At 41.7% G+C, this 19,732-nt stretch overlaps 1 protein-coding gene across 4 annotated transcripts in view; it reads left to right on the top strand.

The window, feature by feature from the left end:
- LOC139635015 (ELKS/Rab6-interacting/CAST family member 1-like) overlaps nt 1–19,732 on the top strand; it is a 118,614-nt gene that overhangs the window by 12,418 nt on the left and 86,464 nt on the right. For all 4 annotated transcript variants that reach the window (XR_011694116.1, XR_011694115.1, XM_071501905.1 and 1 more), the window contains 5 exons: nt 512–589; nt 826–981; nt 15,173–15,429; nt 15,541–15,712; nt 18,892–18,966. Coding sequence is in view for 2 of the 4 variants with exons in the window: in XM_071501905.1 (XP_071358006.1) it covers nt 512–589; nt 826–981; nt 15,173–15,429; nt 15,541–15,712; nt 18,892–18,966 (738 nt within the window). In the remaining 2 variants the exon portion in view is untranslated. The remainder of the gene's footprint in view (nt 1–511; nt 590–825; nt 982–15,172; nt 15,430–15,540; nt 15,713–18,891; nt 18,967–19,732) is intronic.

The raw sequence follows: 19,732 nt of genomic DNA, 5'->3' as shown, positions 1-19,732 counted from the left end.
TCACTCCCTCTGCACCATTAGTCATAACCTGAAAACTCCTCTCTCCAAGAAGCATCTCTTCATCCTCCCCCATCGCTCCCTCTTCCATTTGTTTCTAATTATATCTCAAACAAAAATTTCTTCATCTCTCCTTAAGCCTAGTTTCCTTTACAAGCTAATCTCAATCATATACCACATTTATGCACTGTGCATTATGGTTATTGTGAGGATGCTGTTACTCCCTTAGCCTCCCAAGCCTCAGCCACTGCAGATGCCTAATATAAGAGCATACACTGCTTGTTGTTAAAAATGCATCCAAAATATTTTTAATTCATTAATACACTGCTGCTCTGATGTCAAGATGAATTAAACATTTATATGGGGAGCTTTTTTTCCTGAACACTGAGGTTAGGTGTGTACTGTATGAAGTAGTCCTGCAATCTTCTATATGACATTTGTAGGGTGAAATGTTTTTGATTTGTTCTGTGTGTGTGTGTGTGTGTGTGTGTGTGTGTGGTGTGTGTTTTACCAGGTGAGAGACGGTGCCATGTCAGACCTACAGACACAGCTCAGAGAGGTGCTGAGAGAGAACGAACTACTACGCAGAGAAGTAAGGACACACACACACACACACACACACACACACACACACACACACACACTTCTCTGAGGGAAGAGCACGATGCATTTTACTATAATTACACTGTTTGCCTTTAAGACCCTCTAGAGATTCTGCAGTCCTGAATTCAAGATTAAGACAACAGCTATAAGGAAAACTAAAAGCTAATAAGTAATATATGGAAAGTAACATAATATAAGTGCATCTGTGATGCTGATTTCTTGTAGCTGGAGGCTAAAGAGTCCAAGCTGAGCTCCTCTATGAACTCCATTAAGACATTTTGGAGTCCAGAGCTGAAGAAGGAGAGAGCGCTCAGGAAGGATGAAGCCACAAAGATGGCCGTCTGGAAGGAACAGTACAGAGTGGTGCAGGAGGAGACACAGGTAAGAAAAAGACGTCTGTGTGCGTGCCATTGTGTTTCTGTGCTACAGTGAATAAATCTCTGGGCTGTCTTTGCTCAGTTAACAAAGATTAACAGTGATTGAGGGAGCAGAATATCAGCTGTAATATCCTGTCCAGACCTGAATTTTCCTCCAAACTGAGGAATTAGGAAATTAGGTAAACAAAATCGATAATGACCTATAGCCCAAACCCTGTGGATTTTAGTTGTGCCTTTAGATCAGGTTTATTCTTACCTGTCACATAGTCATTCCACTCAGTTTTGTCTTATGTGAAATTTTATGGAACAGCACAAAGGAGGACATATCCTGATATTTATGGACTGTTCTGGTAGATTTGTCTGGCTGCTGTAAGGCGGCCTTCAGGATGGGTAAACAGATGAAGTGGGCTGCCTGGTTGGGGACTCCCAGCTGTCTTTTGGTTTAGAAGCCATCTGGATGAGACTGAGACACAGCTAGTCTGGCAGGAGGCTGGAATATTATGCAAGAGATGCACACGCACACACACACACACACACTTGCTGTCACTCGCTGCCTCGCAGTGTCTCATTTCACACGCTGTCATGCTGAAACCAGCGCAGAAAGTGCTCAGTACTTGCTGCCTTTTATTTTTAATTCAAGAAAAGAATTACATTATCATTTTGGTCAGTAGCACATGCTCTTAGCTGTGCTTGTGTGAGTGTATTTAAGGCTTTGATATTGCTCCCAAGATGAATTTAATGTAGAAAGAAATACGTGGGAAATGACATCACCAGATATTTAATCGCTCTCCAGGAAAAGTTGCAGCCAGTTTGTTGTGTGTGAGGACACGTGCAGCGTGTGCGTGCTTGTGTGCATTCATCCATAAATCTCTGAGCTGAAATGTGTGTGCGTTGTGTGTGCACATGTGAGAGAACAAAGGAACAGATGATACGTTGATCAGTCTATCAAGTATTTGGCTTGCTGCCATCCCTACAAAAATCCTCAGGTGCCTTCACACTTGGACACACGCTCCTTCTTGGGTGTGTGTGTGTGTGTGTGTGTGCTGCTAGAGAGAGTGAATACACATGTTAAGACATGCAAGAATATTTTCTGATCTCTAATGTTAGGGAACATGTGCTATACCCTCTTCATCTCTTTTACTTTCATTCCCTTTCTCTCCTCCAGACAAATCACACCCTTTTAACCCAAGCCGTCATTTTCATTTCCTGCTCCCATTATCCTGTCACTTTCCTTCTCTTCAATCGCTCTCTTTTTCGGTTCATCTCTGGCTTTTCTCTGTCCCCTCACTCCCTTTTTTTTCTCTCTTCTTACTCATTCTGCTTCTCTTCTTCTATTTCTGTCATCACATGGTGAGTCAGCTCTCGCCTTCTCTCTCCTCCCTACCTCCTACCTTCCCTCCTCTCTCTCTATCTTTGCCATCATCTTAGTCTTAGAAATTGAATTAAGTTACCTCCCAGTAATTTTGGAATGTGCACACACACACACACACACACAAAAAACACACTCACTCACACACACTCTCACACTCACACACACACACGCACCGTACACACACATGTGTGCTTGGTCACGCCCCTGCTGAGGAATGCACATCTCATCTCCACCCTCAGTCCTCCTTCCTCCCTCCTTCTTTCCTCCACACTTCCTCACTTATTCACCTCCTCCTTCATGCTTGGCCCACTATCTTCACCTCGCTTCCGTCTGCCTCTGTTTTTATCTCTTCCTCTCCTTCTGTTTGCACTTCCTGTGCGTGACTCCTTTCCTCTCATATCATTACAATGTGTCACTACCAATTCAATACCAGAATAACAGTCATTCCTGATCTCATGTTTGCCCTTGTTCGACTCAGGTCTTTATAAACAAGATCCAATAAATAATGGTATGATTATTCTCAACCTAGTCATACATGCCATTTTTCTTGTTTTCGGTTCTATATTTTGATAAGAATGTTTTATTTGGTGTTATTATTCACTCAAATGAAAATTAAAGATTACAACAACTTATCGATTATTAATTTAAGTCATTTATTAAACAAAAAAGATAGCAAATATTTCCTGGTTCCAGCACTAAAAGTGTGAAAATCTGCTGCTTGTCTATACAGTTGTCAGTCAAAAAACAAATAGACAAATTTGAAGAAAATTTGAAGATGTCACCTCGAGCTCAGCTTTATTACGTTTATTAGATCAAACAGTTAATAGAGTAAGTATAGCAAACAAGGTAGACATTAATTGATAATGAAATTAATGATTACGGCCACCCCTGATTTTCTTGTATGCGTCATTAAAGCTGTGAGTGTGATTGATTAGCAGAGATTGATTTTTTTGGTTAGGTACTTTTCTTCTGTGGCTATTTCTTACTTGTTTTTGATAGGAGCTTTCATAATATTGTTAAAGCTGCATTCATTGACTCCTCCTGGGGGCAGCGAAAGTTGCGTATTATCAAATTGTGATGTTGAATGTGTCAGCAAACAGTTTAATTACACATTCGGTAGACACAGAGCAACATTAGCATTCATTAGGAGATGTGTTTCAGGTCACCTCACAAATTTTGTCCTATTCTTACTTTTCCTTTTCGCTTTCTTTTCATCTACACCAACTCCTGAAGGAAATATCTGGCTCTTTAGCTGCTAAATGCTCTTGTATGTTCACCAGTTAGTCGTTAACTTTGGTGCTGGACAGTTAGTGTACAGCTGGTTTATCAGAGCTTTTTCACTGAGAACAGCTGCAGGAAATTGAGTGAACTAAAACAGTCAAATTGTGAGCTGAACTGAAACCATGAGCTGAAATACACTAAAAGGCTGATGGGAACTGTAGAGTGGGGCTCAGGATTTGAGCAGTTTTACAGATTGATGAGAGGGCCGATAACAAAATCTTGTCCTGTGACATGAGTAAAGCTCATTCAGTTTATGTTCGTGTTTCTGACAGGTGTGTGATGCTTCTTGGCTAAAGATACAAAAGAGAAAAAGATCAACTGTCAGTTGGAGAAAAGTGAAAAAACAGTTTTCATTTGGCAAATGTAGCAAATGTGCAGGTTTTCACTCAGATTAGATCTCAGACTCCTGTTTTTGCTGCATCCCCACTGAGTTTTTAAATTATTATTGTCTCCCTCTGCCAGTTGCTCTCTCTTGTTTCACCTCCCACATCAAGTCATTTGGTCTTACCTCGCTTTCCACTCATTGTCATCACACACTCCATCTCCGTCTCGCTCCCGCTGTCAGACTCCCTCTCTCTTGCGGCGGCTCTCTCCTTCTCTTCCCTCTCCTTCACTTTCCATCTGGGCCTGTGGAGCAGCTTTGCTACAGAGCACGATTCAGTAGAAGGGACACACCCTGGTCTAACAAATCTATTGATCTGAATACACATGTCCAATCTATTCAGCCTAATACTGTGGCCACTGTGGTCTGCCTCCTTTGTCACTTTTAGTGCCCTGCCTTGCTTTGGCTTTGGTTGTGTGTAAGCGAGTGTGTGAGTGTGTTTCGCCCAATTTGTTCCACCTCTTTGCTCTCAGCAGGTAACTACTATGTGTCACGCAGAAAGAAAGCGAAGCATGGAGAAAAGGGAAAGATGAAGGAATGTCTGGAATGCTAAAGGAAAGCCTTTTTTTTCCTTTCTGTGCATCTTTCCCTTGCAAAGTTAGTTTCTTTCTTCCACAAAAAATACACAACTTATGTCTCTTTCCATCTCTTTTTTTTCTCTGTTGCCATCTGCGCTCCAAACATTACTCAGTTTCCATTCAATAGATTAACAAGCTTGAGCAGAAGATAAGCAACAGTTAACATTCATTATTATCACCTTGACGTCTGGGGCTCAGCTCAGCATCACTGTTTCCATTCAATACTGGACTCGCCTGCCATGCAGTTAACGAGAGTTTTAATGAACAAACGACACAGTACTAATGCTGTTTTCTGTCTGACATCTGGACAAAAATTATCCAATATTAAAAGCATATTGAGCAAAACACCAAAATGAAGTTTTCCTAAGTGGATTTGGGGATAACATGATACGTTTCTGAACAGAGCGTCTGCTTCTTGCTCCCTGTTCTGGACGTGGTTTGTCCCAGAAATGAATCATACCAATGAACAATAACTGCTGTGTCTGTCTGTTTCTGGGGCTGCTAGATGCAATCTATTGTCTACTGTACTCCAGGCGAGCCCCGTGACGTCAGAGCCAGCGCGTGTGTGAATGTGTGTGTGTGTTTCTTCATTTATGCAGGGTGTTTGTATGTGCTGATTTGCATGTATGCATTTTTAAGAAGTAGTTGCCAGAAGGGTTTGTTTGTTTGTTTGATGAGAGAGGGAGAGCGAGACAGAGAGAGAGAGAGAGAGAGAGAGAGAGAGAGTAGCAGGGGGGAGTCTTTGTCCTTGTGTGTGTGTTGGCAGGCTTCGTGTGTGTCAGGACAATGGGACTTTTTGTATACACAAGTGTGTGTGTCTATGAAGGCGCAAATTGCACGGTTGCCTGGATGTTTATAATTGTGTATTTATATTATGAATGTGTGTGTTCTGTATATACAGTGTGTGCACATGCAGAAAGATGTGCATGCATGTTCTTGTGCGTGTGTTGTGTAGGACTGCTCTGTGCTGCATCTACCATTACTGTTTTTATCAAGTGTGTATGTTTTTCTTTGCATGCAACAATTTGTGTGTGTTTTAATGGAAATGGACAGTACTTGGCAGTGGTTTGACATCGGAAGTTGTGTTCATTTTTGTGTGTGTGTTTGTGTGTGTGTGTGTGTGTGTTGGAGAAAGTATGGCAGCCCAGTGGCTATTGTTCTTTTACTGCTGCACTATTTTCATTGTCTTCAATTATTTAACCTAATACTCGAGGTGCTGGTTTGGAATAGAGGTGTGTGTGTGTGTGTGTGTGTGTGTGTGTGTGTGTGTGTATTACCTCTATGGTAATACATGAATCTCAGTGCGACTGTTTCTAGTTTGTGAGCAGGTTTTAAAGACAGATCCTGGTCATATCATCGCGCTGGTGGAGAACTGTTTGTTCGAAGATTTTATTAAAATGCCAAAATTGTCAAAACAGTATTTGTATAGTGGTTGAACTTCAGCCCAGAGGTTCCATTTTGTTTTTGGCAGAATTAAAATGGTAAACCTACTAAACCCAGTGGGCGAAAGGTCTTGTGATTTGTCAGCTCTTTCACTCAACCTGTGTTTGTGTGTGTGTGTGAGTGAGTGTGTGTGTGTGTGTGTGTGTGTGTGTGTGTGTGTGTGTGTGTGTGTGTGTGTGTGTGTGAGTGAGTGAGTGAGTGAGAAGGTTAATCCAGACAGGCAGTTGAACACAGTGCCCGTTACACCTGGGTGGCACTTTGCCTTCAGGTCGATGGTGGGATGAGAGAGATGGAGAGATGAGACATAGAGAGGGAGAGACTGTCTTTCCTCTCCTCTCTTCTTCTGTCATGCTTTTCCTCTTTTGCTCAAAGCGACAAACTTGGAGAGAGAGCGCGGGGTAGTCACGCAGCCCAGCACTTGAGTGTATTTTCCACTCTTTGAACATGGCAGTAAATCAGGCCTTCAGGTTAATGTGTAAATGGATGGTGCCACCAGAGCTCTGATCTGTTCCAACGCTGCAGCTGAAATGCTTAAACCATCTGAAACAAGCTGAAGATATTTACTGAGCACTAAATAAAGAATTAACTGCAATTCTGAATTAAAGATAAAAGATGGGACTAAAACACGTAGGAGATATTTCACTGTAAATATACTGTAAAAGCACTTTGGACCAGCTTCTGTGCTGACTGAGTAAAGGCTCATAATCACTGCTCAGCACTTAACGTTATTACACCTGGATTTAAGTTGAGTATCTCTCATTTCTAATTAAATTACTCGGAGCTGGCGTTGAGCTTGTCCTCAAGGACCCAGATTAGTTTGAATTCAATAGGAATGGACGCCGCCAATTGTTTCCTGTGCGAGATTTCCATTTACTGTATAGAAGAAAAAAAATGTTGCCAGCTAGAGTTTTTGTGCCAGCTGGCTGCAAAAAATGCTTCGCCTGGCAATCCATAAACCGGCAAAGAAGCTGAGAGACAGAGAGAGAGGGAGAAGATGGATTGAGATGTAAAGATGTATAAAATGCAGAGAGAAAGAAGGAAGGAGGAAATCAGCTGAGGATAGATCAAGCTGGAAAGCTGGGGGTGTGTGCCAGGAGGAGGGAGGAAAGGAGGAGAGATGAATGGATGGAGCAGACGAGCTGAGCTGAAAAAAAGTGATGAAATGTAGAGAAATGGAAAGACTGATTGATGCTGATGTGACAGGAGAGAAATGGGCAAAGAGGAGGAAGGTGGATGGAAAGATGGAATTAACAGATTGGCTCAAAGAGAGGGATGCAGAAGGGGGGGGGGTGTATTGTTGTATTGATTACATACTGTCTTGTTAGTAGTAGCCATTTGATGACAATAATGCATATTTCCCATTTTATAAGGCATTTACCTGAATCTTAACCACAGCAGGGGATCGGGCAGCAGAATGTGAAACAGGATTTGACAGAATTCAGGTTTAACATTTAATCTGAATTGTGCAGAATTGAATTTTATTTCTTTTAAGAGATTTTTCTTGTTTAAAAAGTGAATCTTGGATGTAAATCTCTTGGATGGGAGTTACAGACGGGGCAGAGGAAGGGGAGGGGACGGATTTTTGGAGAAAAATGCTGAACATGCATACACACACACACACACACACACACACACACACACACACACACACACACACACACACACATACACACAGACACACTCTTCTGCAAACACTTTGTGCATTCCTCAGGAGTCACGCTGCTCAGCTGCAGATCTACATCTCTTCATCCGTTCTTTGATTAAATCATTCAGCCGACCCGGTCATTAGACAAACGGGTTTGTGAGTCCGCTGGTCATCTTACCCAGCATCTGATGAGTGGACGGAGATTGACTAAAATAATTTTTCATGTTTGTGTCGGGCGTGAATTTTTCCTCTGGCTCCTCCTGCAGTACAGCAACAGCGGAGCTAGACTGAGAAGATCTGAGCGTGAATGTGTTTGACTGTATGAATATGATGCAGAGCAGTCCAGGAAAAGACAGCCTGCGGGCTCAGCAAAGTTTTTTTCAAAGTATTTATTTATTTATTTAGTCTGTCTTTTATACACGATACAGCGTGCTTTAAAATGCAATGACAATCATCTCACCGTCCGGCTCTGCCTACCTCGTCTCCCTCCTTCTGTTGCCTGCAGTCTGCTCCTCTTTCCATCCACTGCTCATCGACCTATGACTCATTATTCCCCCGTGTGTGTGTGTGTGTGTGTGTGTGTGTGTGTTTCTGCACATATTCTCTTATTCTCTTACTGTATGTGTGTGTGGATGTGCATGTATGAGACCATTGTTCTTCCTACCTTTTTGAGTTCCAACGACAAGATTAAAAAAAAAGTCCAAAAATAGTTTATTTATCACGACTCTTATCTCTGCATTCATGTTTGTTTGTGTCTTTATGTGTTGGCCCTTTTTTTTATGTGTGTGTGTGTGCGTGCATTTCACACATGAATGCTTATCAGTAACAGATGGTCCTCAGACCTGTGTGTTTATTTAGTCGGGATGGAGAGATAGGTGAGAATGAGGAAGAGAGAGGGATGGAGAGAAAGAGAGAATGAGGAAGAGAGAGGGATGGAGAGAAAGAGAGAATGATGGGGGGAGAAAAAGGCAGATGGACAGAGGAGGAGGAGGAGGAGTAAGGAGAACAGTGAGGAAAGAGGGAGATTCATGGAGAGAATTGAACAGAGACAGAGCAGACTCCCACGCTCAAGAGTCTTATAAAACTTTAACTCCATGGCATAGAGAGAAATAAATAGCCCCTCCTTCCCTCTGTTTCTCTTTTACAAAGACTCAGTGTTCGTTTCACAGTGGAAAGAAATATAGAGAGAGAAGAGAGAGATTTAAAAGTGCAAGGAAAGAGAGAGTCAGTTTTCCCTCTTTGCTTATGAGGCTGTGATTTTGTGAGTTTTTGCTCTCCCTGTCTCACTTTCTCCACTTTCTCTCCACGTGTGTGTGTGTGTGTGTGTGTGTGTGTGTGTGTGTGTGTGTGTGTGTGTGTGTGTGTGAGGGCCTGTGGTACTGTGGTAGCCATGTCTTTCCTTATAAGGAGTGGGTTTGGGAAGAGCTGGTGAGGAATGAGGAGAATTACAGTACAGTCACTCCCCTTCTCTTCTGCAGCTTTTCTTTTTTTCCTTTCTCTCTGCCTCTGAAATCTGTCAGCCTGTGTATCTGTCTGTCAGTCAGAATAAATGTGACAGCTACAATGGGCTGTTTTGCTGATTTAATTCCTTCTCCTCTCTCCTCTCTCCTCTCTTCTCCTTTCCTCTTGCTCTTTAAACCCACCACTGACCCTGATGTTGCATCTCAAAGTGACTGATTAGGGTCAACATTTCTCTCTCGCCTTTTCTCCCTTTCTTTCTCTGCGCCCTCTTGGCTATTTTTTATTTGTTCTCTCGCCAGTTTAATCTCTTTCCTCTTCCTCTCTTTCATCCATATTTATTCTTGACTTCCTGTTTCGTTTTCATACAATCTGAAACTATTTTCTTCCGCCAGCTTGCACTCCTTCTTTTTGGAAAATTTCTTTCTGTCATTCGTCTTTTTTAAATGTTATTTTCTCATTATGTTCTTCATCCTCCACCTTTATCCTCAGAGAATACAGAGAGTGTGTGTTAATCTGCATGTTGTCTGATGCCTGAGTGGGCGATGCTTTCGAACTGCTCACGGTCATTACACACACACACACACACACACACACACACACACACACACACACACACACACACACACACACACACACAGACTAACAGCACGGCCACTGCCTCTAACATTATGTTGTCTGCCACATATGTGTGTGTAATGCTGTGTGTGGGCATTATTGTGCGCTCATCATGTGTATGTGTGTGTTTGTCCATCCAAGTGTGTGTATACGTGTTTCTGTCACAGTGTGTGTCCGCTTGCGACAGGGGAAGCGTGACTCACCCTGCGAGCACAGAATAAGCGAGGGATGAGACGGAGGAGTAATAACGGAGAGATGGTTAATATTGAACGACAGATGAGCAGTGGCCTGGGGGGAGGGGGGGTGACAAGAGGAGCGGATGGGAAAATTGTCACTATATTCACAAATGGATTTACTCTCCTCTTCTCTTCTGTTTTTTTTTTCTCATTGCAACATGAATGTTGGCATGAATTCATGCTTTCAGGCAGAAGTTATGTTGGTGAAGACATTACGTTTTTCTGAAGCCCACTTTAATCCCTCCAGTGATGTGAATTTGAGTCTCATCCCGGTGCAAAATCCTGGTGTCATGCTGAGGCCTTGATTTGCAGCTCCATGAAATATACAAAAAATTGATCTCATCTCTTCGTCTGTTTCATCTGTGAAACTTTGCTGAAAGCAGTGCTGTGGTTTCCAACCAGGGGGGAACCAGAGATCAGATGTCCTGGAAGGAAAAAAAACAAAAAACAAAATTGTGTTTATTTTTTTTCAGACTTTACTCTTGTCTTTGCTTCTTTCTTCTGAAATCCTGTAGTTTTACTCCATAAGGCCTCAATACAACTACTCAAATGAAACATTGTGATGAGGGGAGAATCACTTTTTGATTAAACTGCTCACAACCCACAGACATGCAGCCTGAGATAAAGAGATATTACTTCATATTAAGGAGCCACAAGCAGAAATAATTAGGGAACACTGCTGTAATGGGCTGAGTTCTGGCCAATGTGGTTGCGGCTTGATAGTGAGACATTTTGAGATTTTTTTCGTCTGAATATTTTTCCACCCATTTCAGGTTCTTCCACCAAATTTGTGGTTATGGAACAGCCCAGAAGTGTGTTGCTTATAAGTTCAAGGGTGGAAGAACAGAATAACAGCACAGAGTCCAACAACCTGCCACATCCTCTGTTTGCATGAAATCATTTCACGACTATGGTGGAAGAAAAGTTGTTACCTGGAGGTGAAAAACTGTCTTTAGATTTCGATTATGTGAGAGTGCAGAGGCATAAAAGTACACTCAAGAAACATCGTTGTTGAGGACTGCATCTAACCTTGTGATTTAAGTGCATGTAAATTCAGTCCTGATGGTTTTTTTCAGATAGTATTTATACTCATCATGAAATTGAAAGAGTTGGCTGTTTCCTGTTCACACAACACACTGTCTTGTCATTTCAGTCTGCTGTGCTGCAGTATGTGTTTGTAAATGTGTTTTTTCTTATTCATAAATTTGCTTGTTCCTACTAAGAAAGTATGAGAACTATTCAATCAAATTCACAAGTTTTGATTTGTTGAACGTCCTAGGGATCCAGATAATTTCCCACCTTGCACTTGTTTACTGTACAACAGCCTGATGAATTTATCTGTCCTCCCCTTGGAAATCTGAGGCAAAGATCTGTCGTCCTGATTTGTCTTCTTGTTTGTGTGTTTGTCACATTGAAACGCAGTTTAGATTTGTTTCTGTGTCTTGCTACTTTATCATTTGTGCGTACAAATAAACTGAAAACGGAAGTGAAGATGCAGCAAGTATCGAAATCAGGCTGGAAATGATCATGTGCTTGTTTTTGATATGGAAACAATTTGAATTTCTTTACACTGCTTTGTGTTTAACTCGTAGTGTAATATGAACATGTGGATGTGTCCAGAGTGTGTACATGCGTGTGCATGTTTCTGGATGCATGTGTGCGTTTGCATTTCTGTCTTGAGTGTTGAGCGACCCGCTCGGTCCCCTGTGGAATCAGGAGGCGTTTGACGGGATCAGAGGTGAAGGAGCCAAAAACGACTCAGCAGAAACTGAGCTGGAAAAACACAACTTGTGTTCTGGCCCTTACTCGGTTTCTCTCTCCTCCTCTTTTCATCCCCTCTTCTATTTCTGCCGGGCACAGTTAACACTGTTTTCTCTCTTTGTCTCACTCCGTCCTCTTATCTCCCCCTCTGTTTTCCTTTCCTTCTGCTTGCTTCCTTTTATATTTCATTCCTTGTTTTCATCTCTCTCTCTCTCTCTCTCTCTCTCTCTCTCTCTCTCTCTCTCTCTCTTGTGGTCTGGCATTTCTCAGCTCTACATTCCAGCTGTGTGTGTGTTGGGGGGAACTGGCACAAGCCCATGTGTGTGGGTGTGTGTGTGTCTGTGCGCATTTCAGAATTCTTTATATGTAACCTTTGAAGTGTGTGCGTGCGTGTGTGTTTTCTTACTGTATTTGTTTGACTGAAACACACTGATTTGCATTTATTTGTGCAAAACTATTGAAGTTTGTGTGTGTGTGTGTGTGTGTGTGTGTGTGTGTGTGTGTGTGTGTGCGTGCGTATGTGTGGACATTAAGTTCCGCAGCTCTGACACAGTTTTGGATGCTTGATGTGAGTGTGTGATGATGTGTGTTTGCCTGACTGATAACAGCATATGATGATGTGTGTAGTCATGCATGTACATTTCTGTGATGTCTAAATAACAGCATGGAATATACGATACTCTACACATATTACTGTAATGAGCATGGATATGTGTGTTTGTGTGTTTCTCTCTCTGGCTACACACCACACAGCTGCGTCCTTATGTGTATGTACTCTTTATATTCATATCTATGGCTGCAACCAGTGATTCATTTCATTATCAATGAATCTACTGATTTCCAGTTTGAACCTCAGAAAAAATTGAACAAAAGCAAGTGTGAACCCAAATGTGAACAAAGTGAATATAAAATAAAGATAACAAACAGAAAACGAGGAAGCAGAAAGATTTGAAGACTGCTTTTAAGTGTGGTCAGAGTTGGGTCACAGCTTCGACCCTTTGGTAATTGTATGTGTAACTGTTTAGTGGAGAAGTGTCTTATTTTGTCTGAACAGTTTAACAACAAAGCAAAAAGGATTAAGGATCTCCGATGATAGAGCAAAGCTGCAAATTCTCACGCTGGGAAAACCAGAAGCCATAAAAGTTTGTGTTTTAATTTTGATAAAGCACTTAGGATCTGAGTACTATTCAAAACATTTGAGATTGTTTGCAAATTCTTGCATATTGTCATCATGTGGGAGGGTCAGTGCCTGCATGTCTGAGGGAGGAGTCATAGTTGGCATGGAGACAGAAAGATAGAGCAGAGAAAGAATATTTAAGTAAGGATAAGGATGCTCTCTATCACTCTGTGTCTGTCTGTGTCCTCGGGGAAGTCCTAGAAATGTCAGTGCCATGTCAACGTGTTTGTGTGTGTGTGTGTGTGTGTGTGTGTGTGTGTGTGTGTTTGACACACTCAGTGATACAATGAGGACAGTAAAAGTTGTTAATGTTTCATTATAATACTCTGTATACTGAAAATGAGCGGAACTGTACAAGATGTGCAGCAGAGATGCACACTTCCCTGACACCATGAAGCAGAGCTATCGTTAAAGACAGTTGCTAGGATTTTATCTAATTACCTTTCTTCAGTTTCCTTTTTGTGCTTCTGTTTGTACTAGTGTACACTTTATTTGTGATCACTATCTACTGCTTTTCTTTTTCTCCTCACCCTTCTCTTCCTTAATATCTAAGAATTGTTTTTCTTTGCCTCCCAGCTCATTCATCTCTTTCCTTTCTCCTTTAATCTCATTCTTTCTCTTGTCAATGTTGATTAAAGATAGCTGCAAGGGAGCACTAGCATGTCTGCCTTTTCTAACCTCTCAACTTCTTTTTTTATATTTTATGTTTACTTGCTGTTTACTGTCATGTATGCACCTCTTTCTCTCAGCAATTTGCTACCCTTATCATTTTATCTCTGGAAATATGCCATGACTTGTGTGGAGATGACCTGGCTGCTGTTCAGGTTATGCGTGACGCATTTTTAAAAAGCTGTGGGGCATCACGGTGACATCACGCACACACACACACACACACACACACACACCACACACACACACACACACACACACACACACACAAACATTATAAACTCTTTTTTTGTTGTCTGACTCAGGGCTAGTCATGTCACGTTGTCCTCAGCTGTGATGATGATGGTAGCGATACTAACCTGCCAACACACTTTTATAGCACTCTCACTCACTAAAGATGACATAAACATACTGTAAGCTGCTGTCTCAGTCAGCCAGTCGCTTACTCACACTTTGCATTAAAATCAGTCCAGACATTTTTTTGTGTATTAATCCGAATACAAATCAGTCAAACACTGGTTTTAAACACGCTCTTTGAGCGATGGTGCAAGTGAAGGCAAGGGAAGTTTATCATTAGCTGAATGTTCAGTTGTACAAAATTTCCTGAGGTAAAGGTCTGCAACGTTGGTTAAGGGAAGAGGGGGGCAGTTTTTCTACCCTTTATAGTACTATATCCTGTACTATATAGGCGCAGAAGGACTCCATCAAAATATAATAATTCTCAAAAATGTATAGGTTATATGTCCAGGTCTTGATAGGACAGCGTCTGGGTCCAGATCTGGACCACACCCTAGTAACGCCTATTAATAACCTCTGATATATTGCCTGAGTGCAACTCTATGAATAATTCCAGACCCACTCAAGAGCTGATTTAGCTTGCTATTGAGCCATATTGGGCTACCCTACTACCCTCCATCTACCCATCTTTCATCCATCCATCCATCCATCCATCCATCCATCTTTCATCCATCCATCCATCCATCCATCCATCCATCCATCCATCCATCCGAACATCCCTTTTCAAGTTGTATCATTATCAGTGTTGCAGTAACAGCTGGATGAGCACATTAGCCAAATGTGCTTTTTCCCTGCAACTCATCTCAGCTCCTCCTGGCGATCCCTAAGTGCTCCCAGGTTTTTGTGGGATTTATAATCCCTTCCACTATGTTCTGGGTCCACCCTGAGTTGCTCTCCTTGATGGATAAGACTTCAAAATGGAGGTGGAAAAATGGCCTTGCTGTTGATACAAAGCCGGGATGACTGCAGCATATGCCCACAGGTGACGTTCAGTGTCACAGTAGCTTTTAACCATCAAATTACCTCAAAAGAGCTGAGACACAGTGAACTGCAGGCCTTTAGTTAACCTAGCCTTCATTTCAGCCTTCATTTGGAGAAGCCAAAATTTCAGCTCCTTCAATAAAGGTTAATATAGAGGTAAATATTTTAAAGTCCTGTTGTGCAATGGAGCAGTAAAAATCTTACATAACACTATTCATCTTTACAGCAGCAACATCCACACGCTCTCCTACATCTTATAGGTAGAAATTGAACTTCCTCTAACTTCTCTCCCTCCAGCATCTTCAGTGCACCATCCAGGCTTTACAAGATGAGCTCCGAATCCAACGAGATCTCAACCAGCTCTTCCAGTCCGATTACTCGGAGTCTGGTCTCCTTGGAAACCAGCCCATTCCCCCTCAGGACATGACGGAGGAGAACTTCCTGCGTCTCCACGGCGAATATGAGCGGCAAGTCAAAGAGCTCTTCCTCCTGAGGAAGACTGTGGAAGAAATGGAGCTGAGGATAGACACACAGAAACACACACTAACTGCCAGGTAAAGACGGAGACTGGGGAGGTTTCTAGAGTGAAATGTATTAGGTTATCTGATTTCAGTTTCTTGCTTCCATTATGTTAGGTTTACCTCTATACTATTCTTTTGTAACAGGGATGAGTCAATAAAGAAGTTACTGGAGATGTTGCAGAGTAAAGGCCTGTCGTCACGGGCAACAGAAGAGGACCACGAACGTACAAGGCGACTGGCCGATGCTGAAATGACCATCCACCAACTGGAGGGTCTACTGGAGCGAAAAGACAAGGAGATGCTACAACTCAGAGAGGTGTGTGTGTGTGTGTGTGAGTGTGTGTGACTGGTGAAGAAGAAACAAAGTGTATTCAAGAATTCCCATGTGTGAGGGTGTGTGCGTGACTTTGTGTACAGCCAGATGTGAGTGTGTACAAACCAGGCAAGACCCTTGGCTGCTCCCACTCTTTGCTCATGATTTAGTTTTAATAAAAGACAGAAGCATCAACACACACACAGGAATGCACACTTCACCCTATTTCTCTACTCTCCACTGCTCACTTTGTCTCTTGTCTGACATCTCTCAGCTGCTTGAACACTCAGTCCATCAGGTTGTTTTATACAACAGTTCCCTCTAGTGGTAATATGTTGTTAATGGACAACAAATGATCAGAGATGGACGTTCAACTTTTCAGTATACAAAGTGTTTATTTCAGTATACAAAGTGTTATATGCACTTAAATACACCTTCCTGGTTCAAACAGTCTTAAATAAATTGAAAATTGAATTAACTAACAAGTGAACTGCAAAAAGAGGAAAAACAGGCACAACAAACATATTTTCATACAAATACACTACTTCATTTCTCAGTATGCAGACTCCCAGAATGCAGTTTGACTTTTGGATTCTAGTGGACAAATACAGTATAACATTATATGTGTGCTGATAACGACTGTCTTTAAATAGCTCCAGTTCAGCCAAAATGGTTTAGCTCAGAGCCACCAGGTGGACAAATGTTTCAGTTCCAGTGAAAATAACGAACCAGCTCTGACACCAGCTTTTTACGACCAGCTCCAAATGCATCATGGGTCACAGCTGTGAGGGGGAAATATGCATAAACACACACACACACAAGCGCAAGTGAGGCATCATAATTGTATCATAGGCAGCAATGCTTTAAAATATAATTAGGAGATCCCTCCAGACTATTACTGCATTCTAACTTACTTTCTGTTCCTTGTTGCTTCATATTGCATCAGTCTACTGGACAGAGTTTCTGTTTTTGACAGCATTTCGCAACAAACAGGAACAGGCAGAAAAGACCTCAGGAAAACCGGAGAAACTGTACACAATATATGGATTGTTTCAGTATTAAAGGTTAAAGTGAAAATTATGATAGTAAATAATGTAGAAGTTTCTACTGAGCTTTGTCTTGAAGACCTCCTGCTGCACTGCTGACACTTGTTTTTTGAACATTGTTCATTTGACTAATTAACAGAACAGTCCCTGCAACTTCCTGCAGCTAGAAGAGAGTGATGTCTTTTTAAATTCTACTAAAATGTCCCTAATGGTGATGGAGCTGCTACAGTCAAAAGTGGGATTTCTGTATGGGAGTAAATGAAGGCTGTAAGGGTTTAAATCTGATCTACTTGATGCCTAATGAATTGTGAAATGTAATCAAAAACATAAATGAATGAAAACTGAATCAGTGCAATTGAAATATTTGGAATGATTTACTTGATGATTATGTAAGTCAGTTAATATATTAGCAAGAGAACTGGATTCTGAAAAACAAAGACTAACATTAGCTATCAAATTAATTAGTGTTACATTGTGTTTAATGGCAGGAAAAAAAAAAACACCAGTGAATGATCGTGATAGTGCTACAGTGCTCAATATGGTCACAGACCTGACAATATAACAGATGTGAGCCAGGAAGAGAAGTTAAGAGAAGCAACTGGAAACCATGGACACCTAAATTTTCCATTTCAAGTGTTAAACTCCCCCAAAAATTGAAAGCAACAAATGTATTTGCAGATTTTGCGTTTTTTTTTTAAACTTCTGAAAAGAGGAATTCAGACCACATGAATTCTGAAAAAATAAAATGTTTAAACCCTTTCAGTGGTTTTTAAATTATAGATATTCAGAAGTGATTACCCTTCACAATTAGCTGTAGCTAAGCTTTAATTTATCACCTTTATCATTGTTGTTGTTTCTATACGATGGCTGCATCAGATTTTACCTGTGACTCTCTCTAGGATTACCAAACAAGGTGACCTTTTCCCTCGGATATTTGAGTGTGTGTGTGTGTATGACTATGTATGTGTGTGTGCCCATGAGCATTCATAGCATTCATACTAGTGCCTTAAGCCATGGCCCCCTACTATCCCTTTCACATATGTGTGTTTTTATGCATCCTGGCTCGTGCATTAGCCGTCTTTGTTGGCCTCTAACTGTGTTTCCTCCAAAGAAAAGCAGTGATGCATACTCTGCTACGTCCTCCCCTCTGCTTTCATTCCCTCCCTCGCTCACACTCTCTCTCCCTGTCCTTCTTTTCTCTTTTTGTGCCTACCACACTCCCCCTCCTTTGCTCTCACTTCATTTGACTAGTGAGTTGTGATGTGGTAACAACAGCCAGACAGACAGAATTCCCTTACATGTAGCTGTGAATTATCCTAGGGTAGTTAGGGATTTGATTTTGGAGAACATTTTGAGAATTTGGGGAATTTTAGGGAAAGGAATCTAGTGTAAATCTACCAAATTCAGTTTTTAAAAGTTACTGTATGCTGCTATAGGACATTGAAACTGGTTTAGATTTGATTGGAAGCTAAATGCTATGAAGCTGGGGGCTAATTCATTGAATTAGTATCATCTCAGGCTGTCAGATTTGATCATTCATTCACATTTGAGGCTGAAACAGTGTCAGCTTCTTTGGTGCTGTTCCTCACAGCTTGAAGGATGTGGGATGGACGGATCGACCCGAGGAGGCTAAAAGCCAGCGCCTCTGCGAGAGGGAAACATCTCATTCCTGCCTCCCCCTACATCTCCATCTCTCCCTCGTCTCCTGTTTCTCCCTCCATCCCCATTCCACCTCCTTTCCATGTGTCTCCCCCCTTCCAGCCCTCTCCTCCTTTCTCCCCGTCACGCCAACCCTCACTCCATTCCTCTCCGTCCTTCCGTGCACCTTCTCCTCCCCCCCATCGCCACTCCATCCATCCAGTTGTCCTCCCTTCTACCTGTTCTCCCCACTATCCCTCCTATGTCGCCGCCTCTTCTGTCCATCCTTCACTCCAGCACTCCTTCCCTGTCCCTGCTCCACGGCCTACACCCACCATCCAGCCCTCCCTTCATCCCTTCCCGTCAGTCGCTGTCGCCTCCTCTCCTGGTACAAGACCTTCACCTCCCTCACTCCATCCCCCGCTCCATCCCTCTCTGCATCCCTCTGTGTCTGTCTCTCTGTTGCCTGCTGACCATCGTGGTGTGTGTGTCTCTCAGGAGCTGCACAGGAGATATGAAGCAGCTCCAGAGTCAACAAAGACCAAGGCCCTGCAGACAGTCATCGAAATGAAGGTAAATATGGCTTATTTATTTCATTTGAATGTGTGTCTGCGATTTATATCAAAATCAGCATTTACTTTAAAATATAATGAATAGATAAAGAAGATCTAACTTCAAGTAGTGCAATAAACATCTTGATACATTGGATGTTGAACAGAAAATTACAAATTAACCTCAGCTTCAGGGCATGGCATATGCTTTTTCATTTGCAATGTTTGAAGTGATACATATTCATATCAGAAGAGGGTTTCTGATAATTGTAATATTAGTTTTCTCCCTTATTTTCCAACCCTAACTGACAGTACAAGTTAGTTTTGCAAAGTCAGTGTCAAATTTTCCATGGTGCTCTTAATGCTAGACTCACAAATTGAAATGGATAGCAAGTGTGCTCGTTGTAGAGTTGCATCACTTGAACTACTTAAATGCCTGTGTATTCTTTTAGGCATCCTAAAGTCTAAAGTAGTTTTCACCCGACACAAACATGGCTGTATCATGTATTCATTTGTCTTCTGTGCAAATTACCTTTGATTTCCAGATAAAGTAAAATATTTGTTCAATCTGTTGCAAACATGATGTTTGGAAATTGAAAAACAAACAGGATATTTTCCACGTTCTACAAGCTCATATTTATCTTTCAATAACCTGCTAGACTCAAAAGAAGGTAACAGAAGTTTTATAACTTTACCAAAACGATTTTCAAACCTACCGATCTGACTCAAACTGCTCCCTCTGGTGTAAGTCCTGCCGCAGTTAGTCACAGATTTTCAAACCTTCAGTT

Source organism: Trachinotus anak, unplaced genomic scaffold, assembly GCF_046630095.1.
Source record: "Trachinotus anak isolate AG129_WGS33_773 ecotype Australia unplaced genomic scaffold, CSIRO_AGI_Tana_v1 ptg000018l, whole genome shotgun sequence".
NCBI classification, from domain to species: domain Eukaryota; kingdom Metazoa; phylum Chordata; class Actinopteri; order Carangiformes; family Carangidae; genus Trachinotus; species Trachinotus anak.
The sequence above is the reverse complement of the archived record's forward strand: the minus strand, read 5'-3'. Positions and strand labels throughout refer to the sequence as shown.